Source organism: Trichechus manatus, unplaced genomic scaffold, assembly GCF_000243295.1.
Source record: "Trichechus manatus latirostris isolate Lorelei unplaced genomic scaffold, TriManLat1.0 scaffold00056, whole genome shotgun sequence".
Taxonomy (NCBI): domain Eukaryota; kingdom Metazoa; phylum Chordata; class Mammalia; order Sirenia; family Trichechidae; genus Trichechus; species Trichechus manatus.
The window spans coordinates 7,177,121-7,199,481 of NW_004443992.1; the positions used below are offsets into that span (position 1 = coordinate 7,177,121).

The window sequence follows — 22,361 nt, forward strand, 5'->3', positions numbered from 1 at the left end:
AGAGGGTCAGGAGCTGGCTGAATGGACATGGGAAATCTGGGGTGGAAAGCAGGAGTGTGCTGTTACAGTATAGGGAGAGCAACAAGGGTCACGTAACTATAAATTTTTGTGTGAGACTAACTTGAATTGTAAACTTTCACTTAAAGCACAATAAAATGACTCGATGGCAATGGGTTTGGTGTTTTTGTTTAGGAAAAATATGCATTAGAGGGTAAGATGTGGATGTGTGTGTGTCAGTCGAAGCGGACTCATAGCAACCGTAGAAGATAGAGTAGAACTGCCCTGTGGGGTTTCCTACGCTGTAATCATTATGGAAGCAGATCGCCAGGTCTTTTCTCCCGTGGGGCCTCTGGTGTGGGCTCTAACTGCAGACCTTTGTTAGTAGCCGAACACTTAACCACTAACACCAGACACACTAATCTGTAAATTCAGGTTGTTCTTTACAAAGGCAGAGAAGCACAGCAAAGCCCAGCAGCTCTTACTGGTAGATATAGGCTGAGTTACTTTAGGATGGTTTATTTTGGTATCCCATTTAACCTAACAAAAAAAATACAATTGAGGCATATTTGAGACACCCAAACATTCATGGCTTATATGCTCAAAACAAGACTTAGGATAACACCAGTGACAGGAGGGTGACTGCCAAGGACAGAGTAGAACCGCCCCATAGGGTTTCCAAGGACTGCCAGCTGCAGAAGGATGGAAAGTTATGAAATAAGCTTTGTTGACTTTGTTTCCCTTGTTTTAGCATTTCATGAACGTGAGTCTGAAATTACTGAATAAATACAATTCCAATGCAACTGTGTACCAAGACAAATACTGTTAATGTTCATGAAAACCTAAAAATTATACTTTACACATAGTATTTTTAAAGTATAGGTACAGAGACAAAAAAAATGAAAAAATACAAAACTAGTTTCCAGTTTGCCCACCTAGTTATTCAATCTTTTCTTAGAGGCAACCACTACCACTAGTTTCTGTGTATCACAGAAATAATTCTGTACATATACAAATAAATGCTTATATACAGTATATCTTTATCTTACACAAATTGCAGCATAGTTTCACACCTGTTTTTCATCTAATTACCTTGGAAAAATTCCATGCCAGTCCATATACTTCTTCATTCTTTGACTGCCTAGTATTCCATTTATATATTACACTCCATTGTCTACCTATCCATCATTAGTTTTACTTTAAATCGTTACCTGCAACAAGCTGTGCAGTGAAAACTTTTGTAAAGTAAAAAAAATTCTTTATGCATCAGGTCAATTCCTCAAATTCTGTAGCCAAAGAAAAACTATATAATCTATTCGAAAGTATTTGAGATGTGCTGCACATAAAGGAGAAAGAACAGAGAATTAGCAATCCGGTCACCACAATGGATTCTCAGTTTCTGTCACTCAGCTGTGTAAGCCTGGACAGTCAGTTAAGCAGTGTGGGTTGATGAAGACTATTTCTAAGATCCTTTCCAGCAATAAAATTTTATGATTTGGAATTCCTAAGAACTTGCAGCTAACGTACTATATTTTATACTTTAAAACATCCTATATGGTCTTAACCTTGAAAGATTATTTTGTATTTAAAATAAACAGATTCTAACGTTAAATACCATGACCAGGAAAATAATTTTAAAACTTTCCAAAGGGCTCATCTCTAGCTTTCTAAGTATTATAATTTAATATTGCAACAGGTGCCACCTCGTCTGTCTCTCAGCAAAGGAAGAAAATGGAAGAACTAGCACTAGCCATGACTATCGGCCTGCCCTTGAACTATCTCCTTACATTTTTCAACAACCCTATGGACATGTTGGAGCCCTGGTGGTGTAGTGGTTAAGAGTATGGCTGCTAACCAAAAGGGTGGCAGTTCAAATCCACCAGCTGCTCCTTGGAAACTTTCTGTAGCAGTTCTACTCTGTCCTATAGGGTAACTATGAGTCAGAATTGACTTGACAGCAACGGGTTTTTTTTTTTGGTATGTACATGTTAGCTTTATTTTTATTAAGGAAGTTTCAGAAAGGTTATTTAACTTGCCGAAGGTCAAATGGAGCCCCAGTGGCACAGTGATTAAGAGCTCCGCTGCTATCCCAAAGGTTGGCAGTTCAAATCCACCAGCCAATCCTTCAAAATCCTACCAGGAAGTTCTACTCTGTCCTATAGGGTCACTATGAGTCCGAATCAACTCAACGGCAATGGGTTTTTTGGTTTTAAGGTCACATAGTTTGCTTCCAAAATAAACAAAGTGAATTAAAATGAATATTCAGTGGGAAACTCAGTTTTACTTCCAAGTTTCCTACGAGATTCCGGGTATATACTTTACAGATTCTTTTACTGGTTTAAAAAAAAGCAAAACTAAGGAAGGCTTATTAAAAAGCTGACTATAAATACTCTGCAAACTAAGAAAAGGGGTTTTATCTCCTTTCTTTCTGAAAGAAAATAAATCATTAATGAAGTTCTTTGCTTAGCCTAAGAAATAACCACAGATCAAAATCTAATAATTAGATCTGCCTATTAAAACGATTCCTTTTCTAACAGACTTTTCCACCTGTTGTCCTAAATAATTATCTCTTCCCAAAGACACCCAGGAAATTCAGAATAATTTCTTTTTTAGATACTTCTCCTTTATTTACAATGTAATTTGCTTTTTACATCTGAACTTAATCCAATTCTGTGTACAGGATATGAGTAGACAGATTATCTTCAATATAGAAAATGTTTTTTTTTTCCCAAATTAACATGCCCCAAATTCAGGTACTCTGAGATTGCTTTACGTGGGTACCTTTGTCCTCACTAAATGTACTGGGGCTTTCTTCAATGACATTGCAATGTAATTACTAAGTGCAAAACAAAGCATGGCACAGATCCACATACAATGGCTCATTGTCTTTCAATAGCAACATTATTAGGGTGTCTCATTCTAAAAAATTTTTCTTTGAAAAAGGAAGGGAGGAAGTGTTCAGTGGGGAAATTTTCAGTTACGTTAAAGCTAAATTAGTTATAAAAACGAATCTGAATATTTTCCAAAATTCAAAAACTGAAGATGGGGCAGCCATAGGCAAGAAAAACCAGGATCAGACAAATCACAAAACTAATAATCCAAATTAGCATCATCTTAATTCAGTGGTTCTCAATCGTAATTATGCATCAAAACAATTGTGAGGTCTATTAAATATAGGTACTATACCAAATCCCAAATGTACTGAATGAGAGTATATATTAGTTTCGGGCCTAGACATCTGTATATTTTTAAATGTTCCTCAAAAGATTCAGATTCTAGGCAAATGTACGAGGACTGCTCGTTGTCCACCTTTTTTCCTTTATCATAATCCTGATTTTAAAAAACTTATACATTCTGCCCCATATATACCTCACGTGTCTCAGAGGAAGATGATTCAATCCTAGCTCTAGGAGTAGACTTGAGTGGCCGAAGTGCCATCTATTCCATACCCTTTGCCAGTGGCTGGCACAGCGATAGACAGGTCTGAACTCTTTAGATCAATGAAATCCAAAGATTTGCTATAGAATTCTGGGGAAGCTTTCTCATATTAAGAGAGGGCCCCTGGAAGCCAGCCTGACTCTTCCGCTGCATGTAAATGAAGATGCACACGGCCCCAGTTGCTCCTGGCAATTATCCCACAACCACGAGGGTAGCCAGCCTAAGGATGATGCCAACGCTGTGGCTGAAAAGAGAGGGGGAAGAAAAAAACCTAGGTTCCTGGTGACACTACTGAATCACTGGAGCAGAAACAATGAAGCCCAGTCTACTAGAAGACTTCATTTGTCACCAGTCAATACATTTTCTTATTGTTTAAATAATTTAAATTTGGATTTTCACTTACTTGCCTCTGAAAGCTAGAGTGGTACCAGTACAGCATTCTTTCAACTGTAACAATCTGTATTAAGTAGAAACCAAACAAACACCCCTTCATACTTATTTAATCTATAAATCTGAGACTGATTTATCTATACTATTTTAATAAAGAGAATTTAAAAAGAAATAATTCATATCATTATATTTTTCCAACGTTTGAGCTAAATTTTATTAAAAAGTTTATATCTATTAGTACTGCTTTATTTACTCAAAGTTCTTGCTGTAGGCTTTGTCTTGGATGTGTAAGACCATTCGCCGTGCATAGAAGTCCCTGTATTCCTCTGGTAATTCAGCCAATGTTTTTAAGGCTCTGTCTAAAATTTGTGCCGCTCTTGATGCTGCTGTAGGATCTTTGTTTCCATAGGTATCTGTCTTATCATAGCATTCAGAAGGAAGGTGCTTCCAAAAGACATTCACTCCCACTCCAAACTCTTCAGAAATTACATTATGGAACCATAAAGCTGGAGAACGTTTTAAAAAAAACAAGTTAAAAATAAAACCTACAGTTAAAAAAAAAACCAAAATGTCAGTGAAATATCACGAATTACATATAGCCAATGTAAGAAATAATTCTTGTAACCAGATCCCTTCGTTAGCACACTCTTAGCTTTTAACAGAATCATTTTAACTTTTGTGAATTGCCAACCAATTTAAAGTGTCAATAGCACAACCCCTACTTTTAAAACCTTTGGAAATAGCAATTTTTCCTTTTAACTTGAAAGACATAAGAAAGCTGTATATGTTTTGTAGTTCTCTAATTTGGGACTGTGGTTTGTGTTACTTGTTTACACCTCCGAGTCATGCAACCACATCAAAGGTATTTATTTTTTGTACACAGAACATTTCAATTATTTGAGGAGAATCTTTGGCCTTTTCTGATTCAGTACAGTAATATCATACTTTTGTTCTCAAAGACTTCCTGTACAAGATGCAATTTGTTTTTCTAACTTGCTTAAATTTGGGTTTCATTGTGGCCTCTCAGTTTTATATTTCTGATACAATTATAATCATTTCTATTTCTTTCAGCTTAACTATATAAACCTAAAGCAAATATTTTGACTGTGGAAGAGAAAAGTGAACTTTATCATATTATATAGCTAATTAATTTTTTACTCCCACTAGAAAGTTTCTTTGTTTTCAACTAAATCTAAACATTTTCAAAATATTCCTGTAGGCACTACAGGAATACTAAAGCAGCATCACAATATAACAAAGATGAAATATTAATCACATCAAAAAATGTTTAATCTTGTGAAATGCAAAAAGGAAAAATTACAAAATGCTAAATTTTAGAAACAAACTCATTCTAAGAGTGCTCTAGGAAAAACAAAAGCTTACAATATTTTGATTTGCATAACTAGTTTTCAAACATGGTTTCACTCTTAACTATTCTTTCAAAAATCTTTTCTTTTAAATTCAATATAATAGGAGAAAAACCTAACTACACTGTTAAATTTAAATCTAAAGCTGGAGCTTTTGTTTAAAAATATATGCAAATGTTCAGTATTTTTTCAAAATCCTATACAGAATAAGGGAAAACTGCATAGCCCTTAACCGTGCTTCCAAGATATAAAAACCAAAAATTTAAGTACAAATTTAAAAAATGGCACTGCCATTTAAGTATTAATGTGCTGGTTATTTTCAGTGAATTTAGGAATAATAAGTCAAGGTATCAAATATAAAGGACATTGTATTAAGCCCCTTGGGGAATACAAAGATTAACAAAACATAGCTTCTTGTCCTCAAGGAATTTATAATCTAACCCCAAGTGAGATCATCAGATTTTTATTTTAAAATGCTTTTTTATTTTTATCACCAAAAAGAGGTATTAATAATTATTAATGCATTCATTTAGATATAGGAAATACAACTATATAAACAGAAGTTCTTAATGTATTCCTTTAATCTTAATTATGATTTTTATAACCTTCAGGTGTTCACTTCTAAATATTAATTACACATGTTAATTACATCACTCTGATTAGTAATAACATGGAAATTTTATGGACTTTCAAACTAATGCCTATTTACTACACAAAGAAATTAACTGACACAAATTCAGACTGTTATAGAAAAATAATACAAAAGATATCACAGGTTGAGATTATAAAATCTTGGTATTTAATAAAATCTCTATTTTGATTTTGAAAAATATCTACTATTTCTTGGTAAACACTTAAGTGATATAGTTCTAAGATATGTAACTATTTTATAAATAAAATGATTAAGAAAAAAACAAATAGGCACAAATTTTTCCCAAATATAAAGTGACTTAGTGACGTCATTTAATAAAATAACTTAGAATATAATAATGTATTTATATGGTTGGCTCAGAAAAATTAGACTTAATTTTATAAAAATTTGCCTAAGTGTACTTTAAACATCATAGAGACGGAATCAGAATCAACTTGAGGGCACCTAACCACCACCACCACCACCACCACAACACTTTAAACACACACACACACAGTTATGTAAAGAAGTCTCCTGTATATAACAAATACACTTTTGTCCTAAAAAATCACAAAGGATGAGTGACAGAGTACAGATTTTATAAATAGCACACTACTGAGTTTTAGAAATCTTACCAGGAATGAATAATACATCTCCAGCTTCAAGGGAACATTCATATCTTCTAGCATTGGAAAACAGTGGGTACTTAGCCAAGTCTGGGTTATCTATATTCAGCACTGCTGATTTAGTACCTAAAAAGTTCCAAGAAAAGGATAATAAAGATTGAAAAACGTTAGCATTTTTAAAAAAGTAATCACAAATATAAATTTTTTTCTGTACAGTTACTGAACCTACATGGTGAGAACAATAACTATTCTGAAACCTAAGACAATTTTCAATGACCCACCCTCTAATTATGACCATTGGCACCCTTGTAATATAATTAAGATAAGCTGAAAAATCTCATTCTTCATATAGCCTATCATTACCTGTATACACATACACAATGGAGAACACAATACATCATAATTAGGAAGAAGTCCTAAGATGTTCTACGGGGATAAAGAGAGTTCTCAAAAAGAGTAACTGAATAAACTAGACTTTAGAAATACAGATGTAATAAAAAAAGAACATACCTGATAAATATAAATACTGGGCATCTCGAGGACTGAACAGTACAACACGCTTTTTTCCTGTCACTTGTATTAAGAAGTTATCCATAACCTGAAGACCAATAAGAACTTACAGATAAGCAGTATCTAAAATTCAAATAAATAGAACCAATAATGTTCCGAACAGTTTACCATAAATCCTATCCTTTAGCAAAAATGTTGTCTTTTTCAATAAGGACTTATATGACCTAAAATCCTTATAGGAACATTGTAATATAACAATGAAAACATTTGTATCCCACATACAACTGTGCCTTTTTAAAGACATTTCTGAAGCACTGCCTTAAAATGGAAAGGTCTAGTAAGCCATTAGGAAACCTGGAGTCCAGAAAACTATTTACTCTTGCCCCACCATTAACCGGCAGTGAGAGTAGTTAAACCTATCTGAGGCTCTCCTTGGTTAATATTTATTTCACTTATCTGTCAAGGAATGCTATAAGGCCAGCATGAGACCACAGATTGAAAGCCCTTGGAAAATACAAGGTTCTGCTGCAATCACTGCTCAACTCTTTCAATATATGGCCAACCGTAATCTGGCTATAAACCTGTAGCCACTGAGTCGATTCTGACTGATAGCAACCCTAAAGGACAGAACAGAACTACCCCATAGGGTTTCCAAGGCTGTAAATCTTTACGAAGCAGACTGCCACATCTTTCTTTCACAGAGTGGCTGGTGGGTTCGAATTACCAACCTTTTGGTTACCAGCTGAGCACTTAACCACCACTCTACCAGGGCTCCTTAATTTGGATTTAGGTATAATGATTTCTAGATCATTTCCTTAGGAATGTAATCTGACAAATGTTTTAATGTACCTAATAATGGAACTTTTGACTTTTCCTGTGTACGCAAGGGTACTTTCTTGCTACAAATTGTGAAAAATTTTAAAAGGCAGAGCCACTTAAGTCGCAGATAAGGAATTAGAAAATGTATTTATGATTATTAATATATCCCTTCTACCAAAGCACTTCTCCTTTTAACAGTAATCCTTTACTTGTTTTGGATCTTAACTATATATTTATAGTTACCATTCCTTTGACTGACTTGTACATTAAGAAAAGCTTTATATATTATATTCCATTATAACTCCAGGTAAAAGAGAGACCACTTAAAATTTAAAACAGTCATGGAACATAATTAAAAACGTATCTGAGCTACCACATTATTTTCTCACCATGTTGTTCATGTAAGACCTTTATAAAACAATATGCTAAGATTTCATGTCTATTTCATTTAATCATAGTTACTATGTTGAAATTCTACCAAGAGGTCCTCCGCTAAATTATAAAATACATGCATTAGACATGATAGTTTGATTTAGAACTTTAAAAAAAAAAAACTTCATTCTTTGGAAACCTATCAGGTATTATTTTAACTTTCTAAGTTTCTCCCAAATCACACCAAAAAACAAACCTACTGCCATCCAGTCGATTCCAACTCAAAGTAACCCTACAGGACAGAGTAGAATTGCCCCCATAGGGTTTCCAAGGCTGTAATCTTTACGGAAGCAAACTGCCACATCTTTCCCATGCAGAGTGGCTGGTGGGTTGGAACTGCCTACCTTTCAGCTAGCAGCCAAGCGCTTTAACCACTGCACCACCAGGGCTCCCCAAACCATATACAGTATCAGCATTTTTAAGACTTTAAAAACATCTCTATGTATGTGCATACACAGAATACAGACTCATTTAAGAAAATAAAATTATTACACTAGAGAGAAAATAAAATAATCAAGATCAATATTCTATGTATCTTGCTGCCCTACAAATACAGCAGACATTTGACACTGTCAGGGGATATATATCGTAAGGCCTTCAGATATCCCCAAATTCTTACCATTGGAAACGGCTCTCTACAAGCTTTTGCCTTTCTCCTGAATAACAGTTCCATCCAGAGTGCATCATATACACATCTTCATACCACAAACTTATCACTTTTTCCACTTTCACAATATCCCCCCCTCTTGTGGCCAATTTTCACACACAAAAAACCTCTTCATAAAACTTAGCATATACATGATGATAAATCAAGAACAAGACCACAGAGAAATGCAAATGTGAAGAACTAACTAACTAATTTACTCTCACATCACCACCTAGCAGAACACTTCAATTTCAAAACTCATGTTTCAGCAAATTATATGTCCAAGATCTTTAGGGTAGCCTATAAAAAGCTGAAACTGGGCATGTTAAATCTGTAAGTAGCTTTAGATTTCACATTTATGTAGCATACATCATAGTGAGTCCAAAGTTGTAATCCTGGTGAGCTAATACGAAAAACACTTGAAAAGAACTGCTGCTCTTTGAAGAAGTCTGGGAACTTAATATCTCCTTCCAATAAGGGAAACTGCTTTCTGATATCCGCGATATCCTGCATTGAGAGAAACATAACAATAAAACATAAGATAAAAAATGTCAGGAAAGTAAGAATTTTAATAGTAAACACAATATTGGCATAATGTTTATTTTATCTAAGGCCGCCACCAGATCCTATAATATTAAGGAAGAATGGAGTAAAACGTGGTTCACTGCTTTAACATACTATGATGTGACAGTCTATCTGCCAACACATGATCTTTCAAATGAAGGAATAACAGACTATACAACAGAACTACAGATTCAACAGTATTACTATTATTAAGCTCAATATGCTTAATAAATAGAAAGGTTGTTCTTATTTTAATCAAGTATTATACAACTGTCATCTATTCTAATACTAAGCTTGTTAAGTTCAGGAGTCAAAAACTGGAGGGCCATCAACTATATAAAACCTGTGGGTTAAACTAAAGAAGAAGAAAAAAAGGGAGAAAGTAAAGAACTAAATAATAAGATAAAAAGAAAACACATCATTTTACTTATACCATTTTAGGGACCACTCCTCGACACTGTAGCCATATTAATCTGACTCAGAATACATGTCACAGCATTCAGAAGGTGCTTCCAAAAGACATTCACTCCTACTGTCAAAGCCTACATAATAAATTATTCAGGATTTTTTTATAATTATTTTGGATTAGAATTGTATTAGCTGAATAATCATCTATAAATATGCAGTAGAAGGAATTTCTTAGTCGTGTGGAGATGCATCATATTTTACAACCAAACTGACTAGTTAAAGATGACTTTAAACACTAAGATTCTATAGTTCTACCTGAAAGTTAAGTAATCAACTTTTAATAATCATATTTCTTATTCAGGGGCACGAATCAGTGAGAAAAGAATGGAGAAGTATAAAACAGGTTGTATGTCAGGCAGTAAGTGCAAAAATTATAGCTCCAGTTAACATAGATACATCCATTTAGATTTTAAGCAATTGTTTTACATTCATAATTTTTACCTTTCTAGGATCTTCCCCAAGTGACCGTAAGTAGTACTTCTCATCCTTAAACATCCCAAAGAAAAATTACATCAGCATTCATTTAAAAACATTAGGAAGTAAAGAAGGAAGGATACAAGTCTTAAAATCTAACCCAATTAAGCAGTTTTCTAAAAATTTCAGTTATCTTACCCTTTCTACTAACGCTCTCTGGTGGCCATATGAAGAAATGTTTTTACATGTTGCTTGCAAAAATGACTGGATCCACAAAACAATAAGTAAAATTAATTTTAACAACCGTAACGCTTATTTTAGATGTTATGCTCGAAATTTATTTATACTCTTAGTGTCCTAAGACTATTAATAAAAGCATTCCCATTTGTATAGCACATATGATCTCAAAAACTATTTCTGAGGGCCGACAACAAACTTCTTTAATATAATACAAATGTAGAACAAGAGATAAAATAGCCTATACTTTTAATAATTTTTTTAAAATCTGGAATTGATATTAAAAGCTAACATTTAATGAATAGTTTCTATGTGTTAGTAACTGTGCTAAAAACTTCATAGCTTTTATTTAATCAATCTCCACACAAACCTTATGAAGTAGGAACTGCTATTATCTCCATTTTATACACGAGTATACTAAGGCACAGAAAAAGTAATCTGGCTGAAAGCTAATGAATAGCAGAGCTAGGATCTATGGTATACCCAGCCAAACTTTAAGAACGGCTATCAGAAAAGGCTATAGTTTTGTATATCTAATGTTCTTTTTAAAGAAAATCCATTCAGTATATAGATATTAATGCTTTCAAAACAAGTATGTTTGAAACAATTACCTCTGAAATAAAGAATTCTTTATGCTTTTCTTCAGCTGCCCTCTGGACCAACTTGTCAAAAGGTAAAGTTCTGAAATAAACACGCAAGAATCCTTGACCTTAATAGCAAATAAACTAATAGTAATCTAATCACTATATATACATTATATGTATAACATAATCTATAATTATATAACGTACAAATAAGCATAGGCTTGTTGGAGTTGGATACGATCTTCTGTTTTACAATACCCATAATTTTTATTATAACATACGTAGAATTCTGAATTTTCAAAATTCATTTATCAGTGTGCTTACTTGACCTAGGTTGTGTGAAATTTTGTAATTAAAGACTTTTAAATCTATGGTGTAAATCGATCCTGCTCAAATATCAACACCTCCTATTCCAAGTTACTCATGGGAGTATGTCTCCATGGTATCTGGTTACCTTTGGAAATATACAAAATTTCAGGCTCTGTTACCTGTTTTCAAGTGCCAAGGCAAAACAAGTTTTGTGATGAATGGAGCAAACTACAAGTGCTACTTTGGAAGAGATGGTAGGCAAATGGTCCAATGAAGATAAAGCCCACCCCTCAGCCATCTTCCTGCCTTTTGGAAAATTCACAGAACACAGAGCCAATAATATTACTCTCAGCCTCCTGCATCACCCTCTGTTATTTTAAAGCTTCCAAGGAAGTGTTCAGTTGAAGCAATCAATTTTTATTATTCAAAATTTCTGCCAAATGCCTAATTCCTTCATCCTAGTAAACAGGGCCGAACAACCTAAAAGCAAAGTTTGTTTTCTTTACCTCACACTCTTGAGCCTAGAAGGCTATCTTTTCTCTGAGCCCCATTTTATCCCTTCAGCTTTCTAGAATCAATAGTACTGCCTCCTGCATGACAGTGATACCATTTCAGTAACATCTAAACAATGGAAAGTTCTCAAAAGCATTTAGGTCAAAAGCCTCTCTTCTGCTCTCCCACTGCACCCCTCTTCCAAACTCTGAGTTAACATCTGTAATCTTTTCATTTTACCACCAACTATCTTGCCATTGAAATCTGTGCTGGGAAGGTGGGGAGAAAGGGTGAGCAAAACCCATTCTCTTTCTCTATGAGAAAATTACATTGGGCTTACTCTCCTTAGCACCATTTTCCTAGAAACATACCGGGTTAAGATAAATGCTGAATGTCAGCTGTGATATCAGGCAACATTATTTATTATAAAAATGATCCTTGATTGGTGATCTATGTCTGGACTAGAAGGCTGGCAGTGGGTTACAATACTTGTTAGGAAACAGAGGATCTGTCTTACCTGTATGCAGTGTAACTCTTTTAACTGAGTATGTCCCTTGGAGGAACCTGGAAGCTAAGTTCATAGGCTGTTTCAAACTGCTGGTTTCTGTAGAATACGTGGCTTACCTAAACTAGGGGGCTTCTGTACCCACCCCCACATCTGGTTCCCTTACAACTAAACCGTCACTTGATGAGCCAAAAAACGGTCCCTGGACTAATACAAGTATTCCCACTGCTAAGACGCCATTCCTGGCCCTATGTTGTTGTTGTTAGGTGCCGCTGAGTCAGTTCCCACTCACAGCGACCCTATGTACAAAAGAACGAAATACTGCCCGGTCCTGAGCCATCCTCACAATCGTTATGCTTGAGCCCATTGTTGCAGCCATTGTGTCAATCCATCTTGTTGAGGGTCTTCCTCCTTTTTGTTGACCCTCTACTTTATCAAGCATGATGTCCTTCTCCAGGGACTGGTCCCTCCTGATAACACCTCCAAAGCACGTGAGACAAAGTCTCACCATCCTTGTTTCCAAGGAGCATTCTAGCAGTACTTTTTCCAAGACAGATATGTTCAGTCTTCTGGTAGCCCATGGTAGGTTCAATATTCTTCACCAACACCGTAATTCTAAGGTGTCAATTCTTCTTCAGTCTTCCTTATTCGTTGTCCAGCTTTCCCATGCATATGAGGCGACTGAAAACATCATGGCTTAGGTCAGGCACACCTCAGTCCTCAAAGTGACAGTTTTGCTTTTTAATTCTTTAAAGATCTTTGGCAGCAGATTTGCTCAATGCAATATGCTGTTTGATTTCCTTACTGCTGCTTCCATGGGTGTTGATTGTGGATCAAAGTAAAATGAAATTCCTGACAACTTCAATATTTTCTGTTTATCATGATGTTGCTTATTGGTCCAGTTGTGAGGATTTTTGTTTTATGCTGAGGTGTAATGCATCTTGAAGGCTGTAGTTTTTGATCTTCATCAGTAAGTGCTTCAAATCCTCTTCACTTACAGCAAGCAAGGTTGTGTCATCTGCAGATTGCAGGTGGCTAATGAGTCTTCCTCCAATCCTGATGCCAAGTTCTTCTTCATATAGTAAAGCTTGTCAGATTATCTGCACAGCATACCGGTTGAATAAGTATGGTGAAAGCATACAACCCTGACGCACACCTTTCTTGACTTTAAACCACGCAGTGTCCCCTTATTCTGTTCAAACGACTGCCCCTGTTCCTCATGAGCACACTTAATGTTCTGGAAGTCCCCTTCTTCACAGTGTTATCCATGATATGTTGTTATCCACAGAGTCAAATGCCTCTGCATAGTCAATAAAACACAGGTAAACATCTTTCTGGTATTCTTTGCTTTCAGTCAAGATCCATCTGACAACAGCAATGATATCCCTCATTCCACGTCCTCTTCTGAATCTGGCTTGAACTTCTGGCAGTTCCCTGTCGATGTACTGCTGCAACTACTTTTGAATGATCTTTAACAAAATTTTACTTGTGTGTGATATAAATGATACAGTCTGATAGTTTCCAAACTCTCTTGGATCATCTTTCTTTGGAATGGGCATAAATATGGATCTCTTCCAGCCTGTTGGCCAGGTAGCTGTCTTCCAAATTTCTTGGCACAGACGAGTGAGCACCTCCAGCGTTGTATCTGTTTGCTGAAATATCTCAACTGGTAATCCATCAACTCCTGGAGCCTTGTTTTTCATCATTCCCTTCAGTGCAACTGGACTTCTTCCTTTGGTAACATTGATTCTGATCATATGCTACCTCCTGAAATGGTTGAATGTTGACCAGTTCTTTTTGGTACAGTGACTGTGTATTCCTTCGATCTTCTTTTCATGCTTCCTGCTTCGTTCAATATTTTCCCTGTAGAATCCTTCAACATTACAACTCAAGGCTTGAATTTCTTCTTCAGTTCTTTCAGCTTGAGAAATGCCTAGCATGTTCTTCCCTTTTGGTTTTCTAACTCCAGGTCTTTGTACATTTCATTTTAATACTTTGTCTTCTCTAGTTGCCCTTTGAAATCTTCTCTTCAGTTCTTTTGCCTCATCATTTGTTCTGTTTGCTTTAGCTACTCTACATTCAAAAGCAAGTTTCAGAGTCTCTTCTGACATCCATTTTAGTCATTTCTTTCTTTGCAGTCTTTTTAATGACCTTTTGCTTTCTTCATGTGTGATGTCCTTGATGTCTTCCCATAACTCATCTGGTCTTCAATCATTAGTTTTCAATGCGTCAAATCTATTCTTGAGATGGTCTCTAAATTCAGGTGGGATATATTCAAGGTTGTACTTTGGCTTTCGTGGACTTGTTTTAATTTTCTTCAGCTTCAACCTGAACTTGCATACGAGCAACTGATGGTCTGTTCCGCAGTCGACCCCTGACCTTATTTTGGCTGATGATATTGAGCTTCTCCATCATCTCTTTCCACAGATGTAGTCAACTTCATTCCTGTGTATTCCATCTGGCAAGGTCCATGTGTATAGTCACTGTTTATGTTGGTTAAAAAAAGGCATTTGCAATGAAGAAGCCATCGGTCATGCAAAATTCTATCATGGGGGCTCTGGTGTCTCTGGTACAGTTTCTATCACCAAGGCCATATTTTCCAACTACCTATCCTTCTTTGTTTCCAACTTTTGCATTCCTATCACCAGTAATTATCAATGCATCTGGAATGTATGTTTGATCAAATGCAGACTGCAAAAGTTAGTAAATATCTTCAATTTCCTCATCTTTGGCACTAATGGTTGGTGAGTAAATATGGGTAACAGTCATATTCACCGGTCTTCCTTGTGACATACGGATATCATCCTGTCACTGATAGCACTGTACTTCAGGACAGATCTTGAAATGTTCTTTTTGACGATGAATGCAATGCCGTTCCTCTTCCATTTGTCATTCCCGGCATACTAGACCACGACTGTCTGTTTCAAAATAGTCAATACCAGTCCATTTCAGCTTACTAATGCATAAGATATTGATCTCTATGAGTTCCATTTCATTCTTGATGACTTCCAATTTTCCTAGATTCATACTTCGAACATTCCATGTTTCAATTATTAATGGATGTTTGCAGCTGTTTCTTCTCATTTTGAGTCGTGGCACCTCAGCAAATGAAGGTCCCAAAAGTTATCCTCTATCCACGTCACTGAGGTCAACTCTACTTTGAGGATCCCTGCCCTGTAGCCTTTTGCAAAGCTAAGCAAAACTGATGTCAGGTTATAGACTGTTGAGTCAATATGAACTTGAAGCCACTGCTGGTAATCATGTAGAGTGAGGATTACAGGAGAGAAGTGGGAGTCAGCCATCTACTTAGACCAAGGCATGGTACTGTTTCTCCTCCTATAAATTCTAGCCAATTACATCAACAAATTTACTTAGTATCCTCCTACTCTATGTTTTCCATCTCTGACCCTTCAGTCCTACCAAAGCATCTTTGAAGAGTCTGGGGCCTGTGGAGAAATATATGTGGCTCACAGCTGTTATTAGTATAGCTGTGCAGTTTTAGCTTTGTTACTAGGGAGAAAGTGTTTCACGGCCTTTACAATTACAGAGCCGGACAGTAACCCTGCAAGAGCAGACAGAGTATCTCAATTCAAAGAAGCAGAATTTAAGTGCCCCCAGAAACCTTCTCCCTTTCACAGTGGTACTTGTCATAGCTTCTGTAGATGCAAAGCCCAGAAAGGAGAAAATGAGGTAGTATATGAATTGGGAAGGTCCTAAGCCTTGAGGCCTTGTTTATCCTATGCAAAGTTTCAAAAAGAAGGACATCCATTCTTACTGCTATTTAAACTATCATTTGCCTGAACCGGCATACAGACCAGTAAGGGAGGGGTATCTCAGACTGATTAAGATGATGGTTTCTGTGCAGTTAGACAAACTTGGTTGTAAATTCTGGTTTTATCATTATGAGTTATATGATTCAAGGTAAGTTACTCAACATTTTTAAGCTACCATTTTCTCATCTGTAAAATTATTATAAATATATCTACCTCAGAAACTGTTCTGAAGTTTAATATAATGAAGATACTATAATATAATCAAGGATGCTTAGCACAGTACCTGATCTGTATTAAATGCTCAGTAAAAAATACAGTGGTATTAGCAAAAATGGTAATGTACGCTTCAGAAGCATGCAAATAGTAACAAATACTTAAAAAAAGAAGGAAAGAAAAAATTTTACTGTCTTGTTCCCCATTTTTGAAAGGCTGCTTTACAAAATTAAGATCAGGATTGAGTGGCGATATATTAAAGAATAACAGCAGGATGATGACAAGAATTAGATGACGCCTCAGGAATTACATATTGTGATAGAAGCAGCGAAACAAAGCTTATGTAAAATTCAGACTATCTTTTTTAAGAGTCTATGACCAGAGTACCAACAGTATTCTTTCACCACAAAGGATGAACACAAGGCTCTCTTGAACTTAGCATTCTGACTCTGGGAGAAACAGTGAGAGCTACCAAAAATAAAGTAATAAAAGCTAAAACTTGCAAATTTATGTTTACACACGTTTGACAAAGCAAGAAAAAAATATAATCTAACCTCAAAATGAAGAGATAAAAATGATACATATGTATGCAGGATTTCTTATTTTCTGATCTCTTCTTTCCCACTCACTGTGGCACAGTGGTCAAAGTGCTTGGCTGCTAACCGAAAGGCTGGCGGTTCGAATCCACCAGCCACTCGACGGGAGAAAGATATGGCAGTCTGCTTACTTAAAGATTTACAGCCTTGGAAACTCTATGGGACAGTTCTACTCGGTCAAACTGAGTCACTATAAGCTGGAATCGACTCTACGGCAACAGGTTTGGTTTGGTTTGATAACTGCTAAAAATGAATAAATCTTTTTTTTTTCCTTGCAGTAAGAAAATAATTTGCAATTTTTTTAGGAGCTCTAGTGAAAGACTTGGAAGAAGTTGGGATAGGAACTATTACATAATTTATGTGCTTCAAAAACAAGTTTTGGAAAGTTTAAAAGACATGACAAAACATCAAGGCAATTCAGGATGAAGTTTCAATAGCCATTTGTTATGGCACTGGCCCCTTTGGAAAATAAACATCATTAACTTCAGGCTGCAAAACACTAATCATGCCAGCACTTCCTTGATTTAATAAAAAATGAACAGTTCCTACAATCACTTGGAAAAATTTATGGCAATTCAATTCAATTAACGGCCTATTAAAAACCAAAAATGTAACAGTAAATATTCTGAAGATCAAAAGCTAAGAAATGCTTTGGCAGCTGGTATCTGAGCTTAAAAATTCTAATGAGAAAGGAATGGCCCCAGTCATTAGAAGCTCCATTTAACTCATCTCTAAACTGAAGGCTTTTGTGAACTACATGGTATTTCAATAGCTTGAACTTGCTGGGAATTGCACATGCTCAAAATTTGGAAGCTGTTTGTCTTTTAACGAAACCCATGGGAACAAACAGCATATTAAATCTACAAGATTACAGCACTTAAATCTTCCAAGTTTAGGTATTTAGCAGCTTTTGAATGTCTCTTTAAGACCTTTAAGACATTCCAAAGCATACAAATGACAACCATGAGTAAAGTTAAAGATATTTAAGGTTTTTTTTTTTTCAAAAGTAAAAACGAAGTATGATTTTTAAAGTTATACATGTTGATATAGCAACTACTTGTCCTATGTTTCTGAAGAGGTGAGAAAAAGAAACCATGGGCCTATACTTATTTTAAAAAATTTGGAATTTAAAAATTTTGCAAAAATATGGACATTAAAACTCAAAACAGGTTATGGAGATAAACCTTAGAATTTCTTATTCTAGAAAACAATTACTAATATGGTAGGATCAATTAATCAGGCACTCAATGAATATACCACATTCAACTTTAGATGTAATCTAACTCTAGTTAAAGAAATTCTCTGTCCGCTCATGACTCCAGAAGATATACGGTATATACCCTATTTTAAAAAACAGTCTTTAGAAATGTCTGTATAATTACGTAAACTCAGAATTCTTATCTTTTAAAAGTCATTCTTTAAAAATTAGCAAATTATCCCAAAATTATATCAAACTAGCCAAAAGATGAAATAACATATGATCTTTGTGTAATAAAGCAAAACTTTTTTAAAGGTTTTTCAAACGTTATTTGTACTCCCAGAGTAAACCTCAGAAGAAAATACCTATACACAAAGTTCTTACTAATGAAGTCCATCTGTGGAACTGCAGCAACATGAATCTTTACTTCTTTCCTCCCTCCAACTTGGCTTAGATAATCCACCGTCCATTTGCTTGTACACGCCCCCAAATCAATTCCTTCCAACACTAGTGGTTTTCTCTGTTAAATGAGGGGAAAAAACATAACAAAAAAATTAGTGAATCCAACCATACATCAGGAGCTGTATTAGCACTAGAGAGACAAAAAACAAGATACGATCCTTGATCTCAAGATGCTCAAACTCAAAGCTTTCAATGGCTCACACTGTCACTAAAACAGGAAGAAAACCCATGTAATATACCTAGAACAAAATTGTAAGACTAAAACAAAGAGGAAAAAAAAAACACAATAGTGGTACCATCAATAACCTAGAAAAAAAGAAATCTGCATATTATACAAGGCATTTTCATGAGTAAGCTTTATTTATCACAAAAATACTTTATAGTACTTTTTGTACTGTATTGTATTGTATTTGGGCTGCATTGATTGAAATGTGTTCTTTATAGCACAAATTTTTTGCTTGTTTAACTTAACACTATTTCAAACTTATAGAATAGCTGCAGGACAGTACAAATTATTCCAATACATCCTTTACCCTGATTCACCAACTATTAATTTAACATTTTGCACCCATTTGTTTTATTATTTCCTCTCTCTCACTGTGTGTGCGTGTACAGAGAGAAACATACTATTGTATATAATTTTTTCCTGAACCTTTTGAGGTTAAGTTGCTGACATCAGTTCCTTTATTTCTAAATACTTGATGTGTACTTCCTGAGAACAAAGACAGTCTCTTACATAACTACAGGATAATTACCAAAATAAAAAAAATTGACAGATACATTTAATACATATTATTTAATTCACAACCCATATTCAAATATCACTAACTATACCTATAATATCTTTTATAATTATTTCTTTTCCTGGCCCAGATTCAATCTGAGATGCCACATTGCATTTAGCTATCAGATCTCTTTTAGTCTCCTATAATCTGGAATAGCTGCTTTTATCCTCCATGGCCTTGACATTTTTGAAGAGTCGTTATTTTATAGAATACCCTTCAGTCTGAGTTTGTCTGATGTTTCTTCAAGATTAGATTCAGGTTATGCATTTTAGGAAGTACTACAGAAGGAATATTATGTTCTTTTCAGTGCCCATCAAGTGGCATAAGATATTTTATCCTATCACTTGTAATGTTAACTTTGATCCATTGGTAATTTCTGCCTGAATCAAGTATTGCCATGATGGATGCAAAAAAGTGATTTTTTAAAAAAATTCCATCAATTCTTCTACATTTACGAGTTGGCATTCTCAGGTAAAAATGAACTTCATTTATTTATTTTATTCACTGGGTTATAATCAAGTGACTTGGGTATCCTTGTGTAGTTTTAATTTGCATTTCTCTTACAAAGCCGAACATTTCTTCATATGTATAGGTCATTTTTATATTTCTTTTGTGAATTATTCAGGGTTTTTTGCTCACTTTTTCAATCAGGTTTTTGGCCTCCCCTTTCCCCTCAAGTTCTTCATATACAAGGGCCTTTAATGCCCTTTATGAGATATATTGGTGGAGGGGAGAGTTGTGAGGAAGACAAGAACAGTCCATCTAGTACTCCCCAAAAAAGAAGAAGGCTTGAATCCTCTCCTGTAGGTTGCTAACTCCCAAAAGAAAATAAAAAAAAAAGTCATCCTTGACTCTTAAAATACTCAGAACTGTAGATAAGCAACATCCTTAAAGAGTATCAGGTAAAAAACATTAGTGTCTTTTCCCTCTATCATAGAGACTAGCTTTAACCTTGCGCATTTTTTTTTTTCGTTAAATAACTGCTGGATTCCTTATTCCCAGTTCTTCTGACTGCTGGATTCTCTAGCAAAGCACTGCAAGTAAATACACGGTTCCCCACCCCCACCTAATACTGTCTCCTTTTAAAAAACTAAGATTCTAATTACACACCTAAAAAATTGCAACGTCTGAACTAGAACCAACATAATTAGAATCCAAGACCAAAGGACGTTTCCTGGGGGATGCCCACTGCTTTCCCTGTTGGCCCAGGGGAGTGAAAAATCCAAATCCAGTAACTTGGAGTAGACTGACAGGCATCGTTCCCAAAACCGCGGTGGGTAGGGATGGGGACGGTGAGGAGGGGACGCTAATCTTGCTCACAACTCCAGGACACTCAGCAGCAGATAAGGAGTCGCGGCCCGGGTAGGGAGAAGTAGCCGGCCTTCACCGCTGTGGCAACGGCAGACGTCATTCTTAATAGGGTTCTGCACCGCCACTCTTCGTATCTAGTAAAGAGTTTGGGGAAAAATGCCTCTTGCACTCAACTCAAAGCGGTCATCCTGTTCCCCAGAAACCTAAAGCTGTTTTTCCTGGAAAATTCAACAGACACTCGACATCCCCCAAGCACCCTCTCCCTTAGCCGCAGAGTCAACCAGCAACCTTCTGCCGCCCGTCGCCTCCTCTCCACCCGCCGGGTCGCAGACCAGTTCGGAGCCGCCCCAAGTGGTAGGGGCTGGTCTCCTCTGAGTTCCCACGGTTTCGCCCCGCGCGAGGGCCTCACCTGCGGGTAGAGGTGCTGTACGAACTGCTCCCGCGAAACGCCTTCGAGCCGCGGCACAGGGACGCGGGAACCGCCCATGGTTCCTCACGCTCGTCCTCTTCCAAGGCCTCGGAATCTCAGTCTCAACACATTCCTCAGTTCACGATCCGTCCGGAAACACGACCCGGGGAGAAAAGGTCCGAGACGCGGGCGGACTCGAGAGAGCAGCTGGTTGCGAACGCAGGGGCCAAAAAGTCTCGGTATGATACGGTATGCCAGGAAAGCTGAGATTGGGCGGGTTTATCAGAGTCAGCAACAGGAGGCCAGCTTTACGCTCCAGTCCTCCATGCACCTGTCCCCCCCGCTCCCCACCCCCCCCTTCTCGCTGTGGTGGTTTCCCGCCGACTTCCTTTCGGTACGGCACTGGCAAGCGCAGCGGTGAAAGGTCATAAAAATGGCGCTGGCCGCTCGCCTGCTTCCCGGATTGCTGTTCTCCCAGCACCTGTCCGGTGGGGCCGCCCGACTCCGGACTCCTGGTGCGGCCAAGGTGAGGCCACTGTTGACTGGACTCTGCTGTTTCTGCCGCCGCCGCCTTGGCTCGGGAGTGGCTCCGTTTCCTCGAGGAGCTTGGACTGAGGCGGCCTCGGCGCGGTCTGCTGGGAGCTCCAGCTGCCGCCTACTCAGTCCTCCGGGATTCCCCGCAGCCCTTGCATCTTTCCTTGTCCACCCTCGGCGCAGCTACAGCACGGAGGAACAACAGCCCCAGCCGCGCCAGAAAACCAAGATGATCATCCTCGGAGTCTCCAACCCCGTCAATTGGATTCGGACTCGAATTTACTCCTTCCTTATCTGGGCCTATTTCGACCAAGAGTTCAGCATCAGAGAGTTCTCTGAGGGGGCGAAGCAGGTTTGTTTATTTCCGTGGTTAACCTGTCCGCCTCGCATGCACTCAGCTATTACGCATAGAAGTGTTAAGTGGTGAGGTTTCCACACCTGGTCCCACATTAGTTAACTTGGGTATCGTCTGAGACAAAGAGCCCTCCGGCTACTTCGTAACTTAAAGGAAGCTTCTGGGTGGGTTTGCAGGGTCACCCAGGAGTAGGGACTCCGTTGTGGGACCAGGGTGAACTCCCTAATTACCTTTTCACTCTATTTGAGAGAGACTGGGTGAGTGGGTAGAGCAGTATACAGTGGTGGATAACACGG

At 37.0% G+C, this 22,361-nt stretch overlaps 2 protein-coding genes across 5 annotated transcripts in view; one reads left to right on the forward strand and one right to left on the reverse strand.

Annotated features, from left to right (window-relative positions):
• Positions 1-3,862: 3,862 nt before the first annotated feature.
• On the reverse strand, positions 3,863-21,477 carry TYW5 (tRNA-yW synthesizing protein 5). Of its 4 annotated transcripts, none has more exons than XM_023732956.1 (9): positions 21,177-21,477; positions 18,575-18,729; positions 11,151-11,220; positions 10,501-10,566; positions 10,330-10,374; positions 9,226-9,363; positions 6,960-7,047; positions 6,459-6,575; positions 3,863-4,331 (listed from the first exon to the last, which is right to left on the reverse strand). In XM_023732956.1, exons 1-9 carry the CDS (start codon positions 21,252-21,254, stop codon positions 4,075-4,077), a joined length of 1,014 nt encoding a protein of 337 aa, XP_023588724.1. In that variant the 5' UTR covers positions 21,255-21,477; the 3' UTR covers positions 3,863-4,074. The 4 variants fall into 4 exon arrangements, with proteins under 4 accessions (XP_023588724.1, XP_023588725.1, XP_023588726.1 ...); XM_023732957.1 differs by lacking the exon at positions 21,177-21,477 and adding an exon at positions 20,777-21,091; XM_023732958.1 differs by lacking the exon at positions 21,177-21,477 and adding an exon at positions 20,567-20,748.
• Positions 21,478-21,609: 132 nt separating this feature from the next.
• The window catches only part of MAIP1 (matrix AAA peptidase interacting protein 1), a 7,671-nt gene continuing 6,919 nt past the window's right edge, over positions 21,610-22,361 (forward strand). The window contains exon 1 of the mRNA XM_012556041.2: positions 21,610-22,062. Coding sequence (XP_012411495.1) covers positions 21,610-22,062 — 453 coding nt within the window. The remainder of the gene's footprint in view (positions 22,063-22,361) is intronic.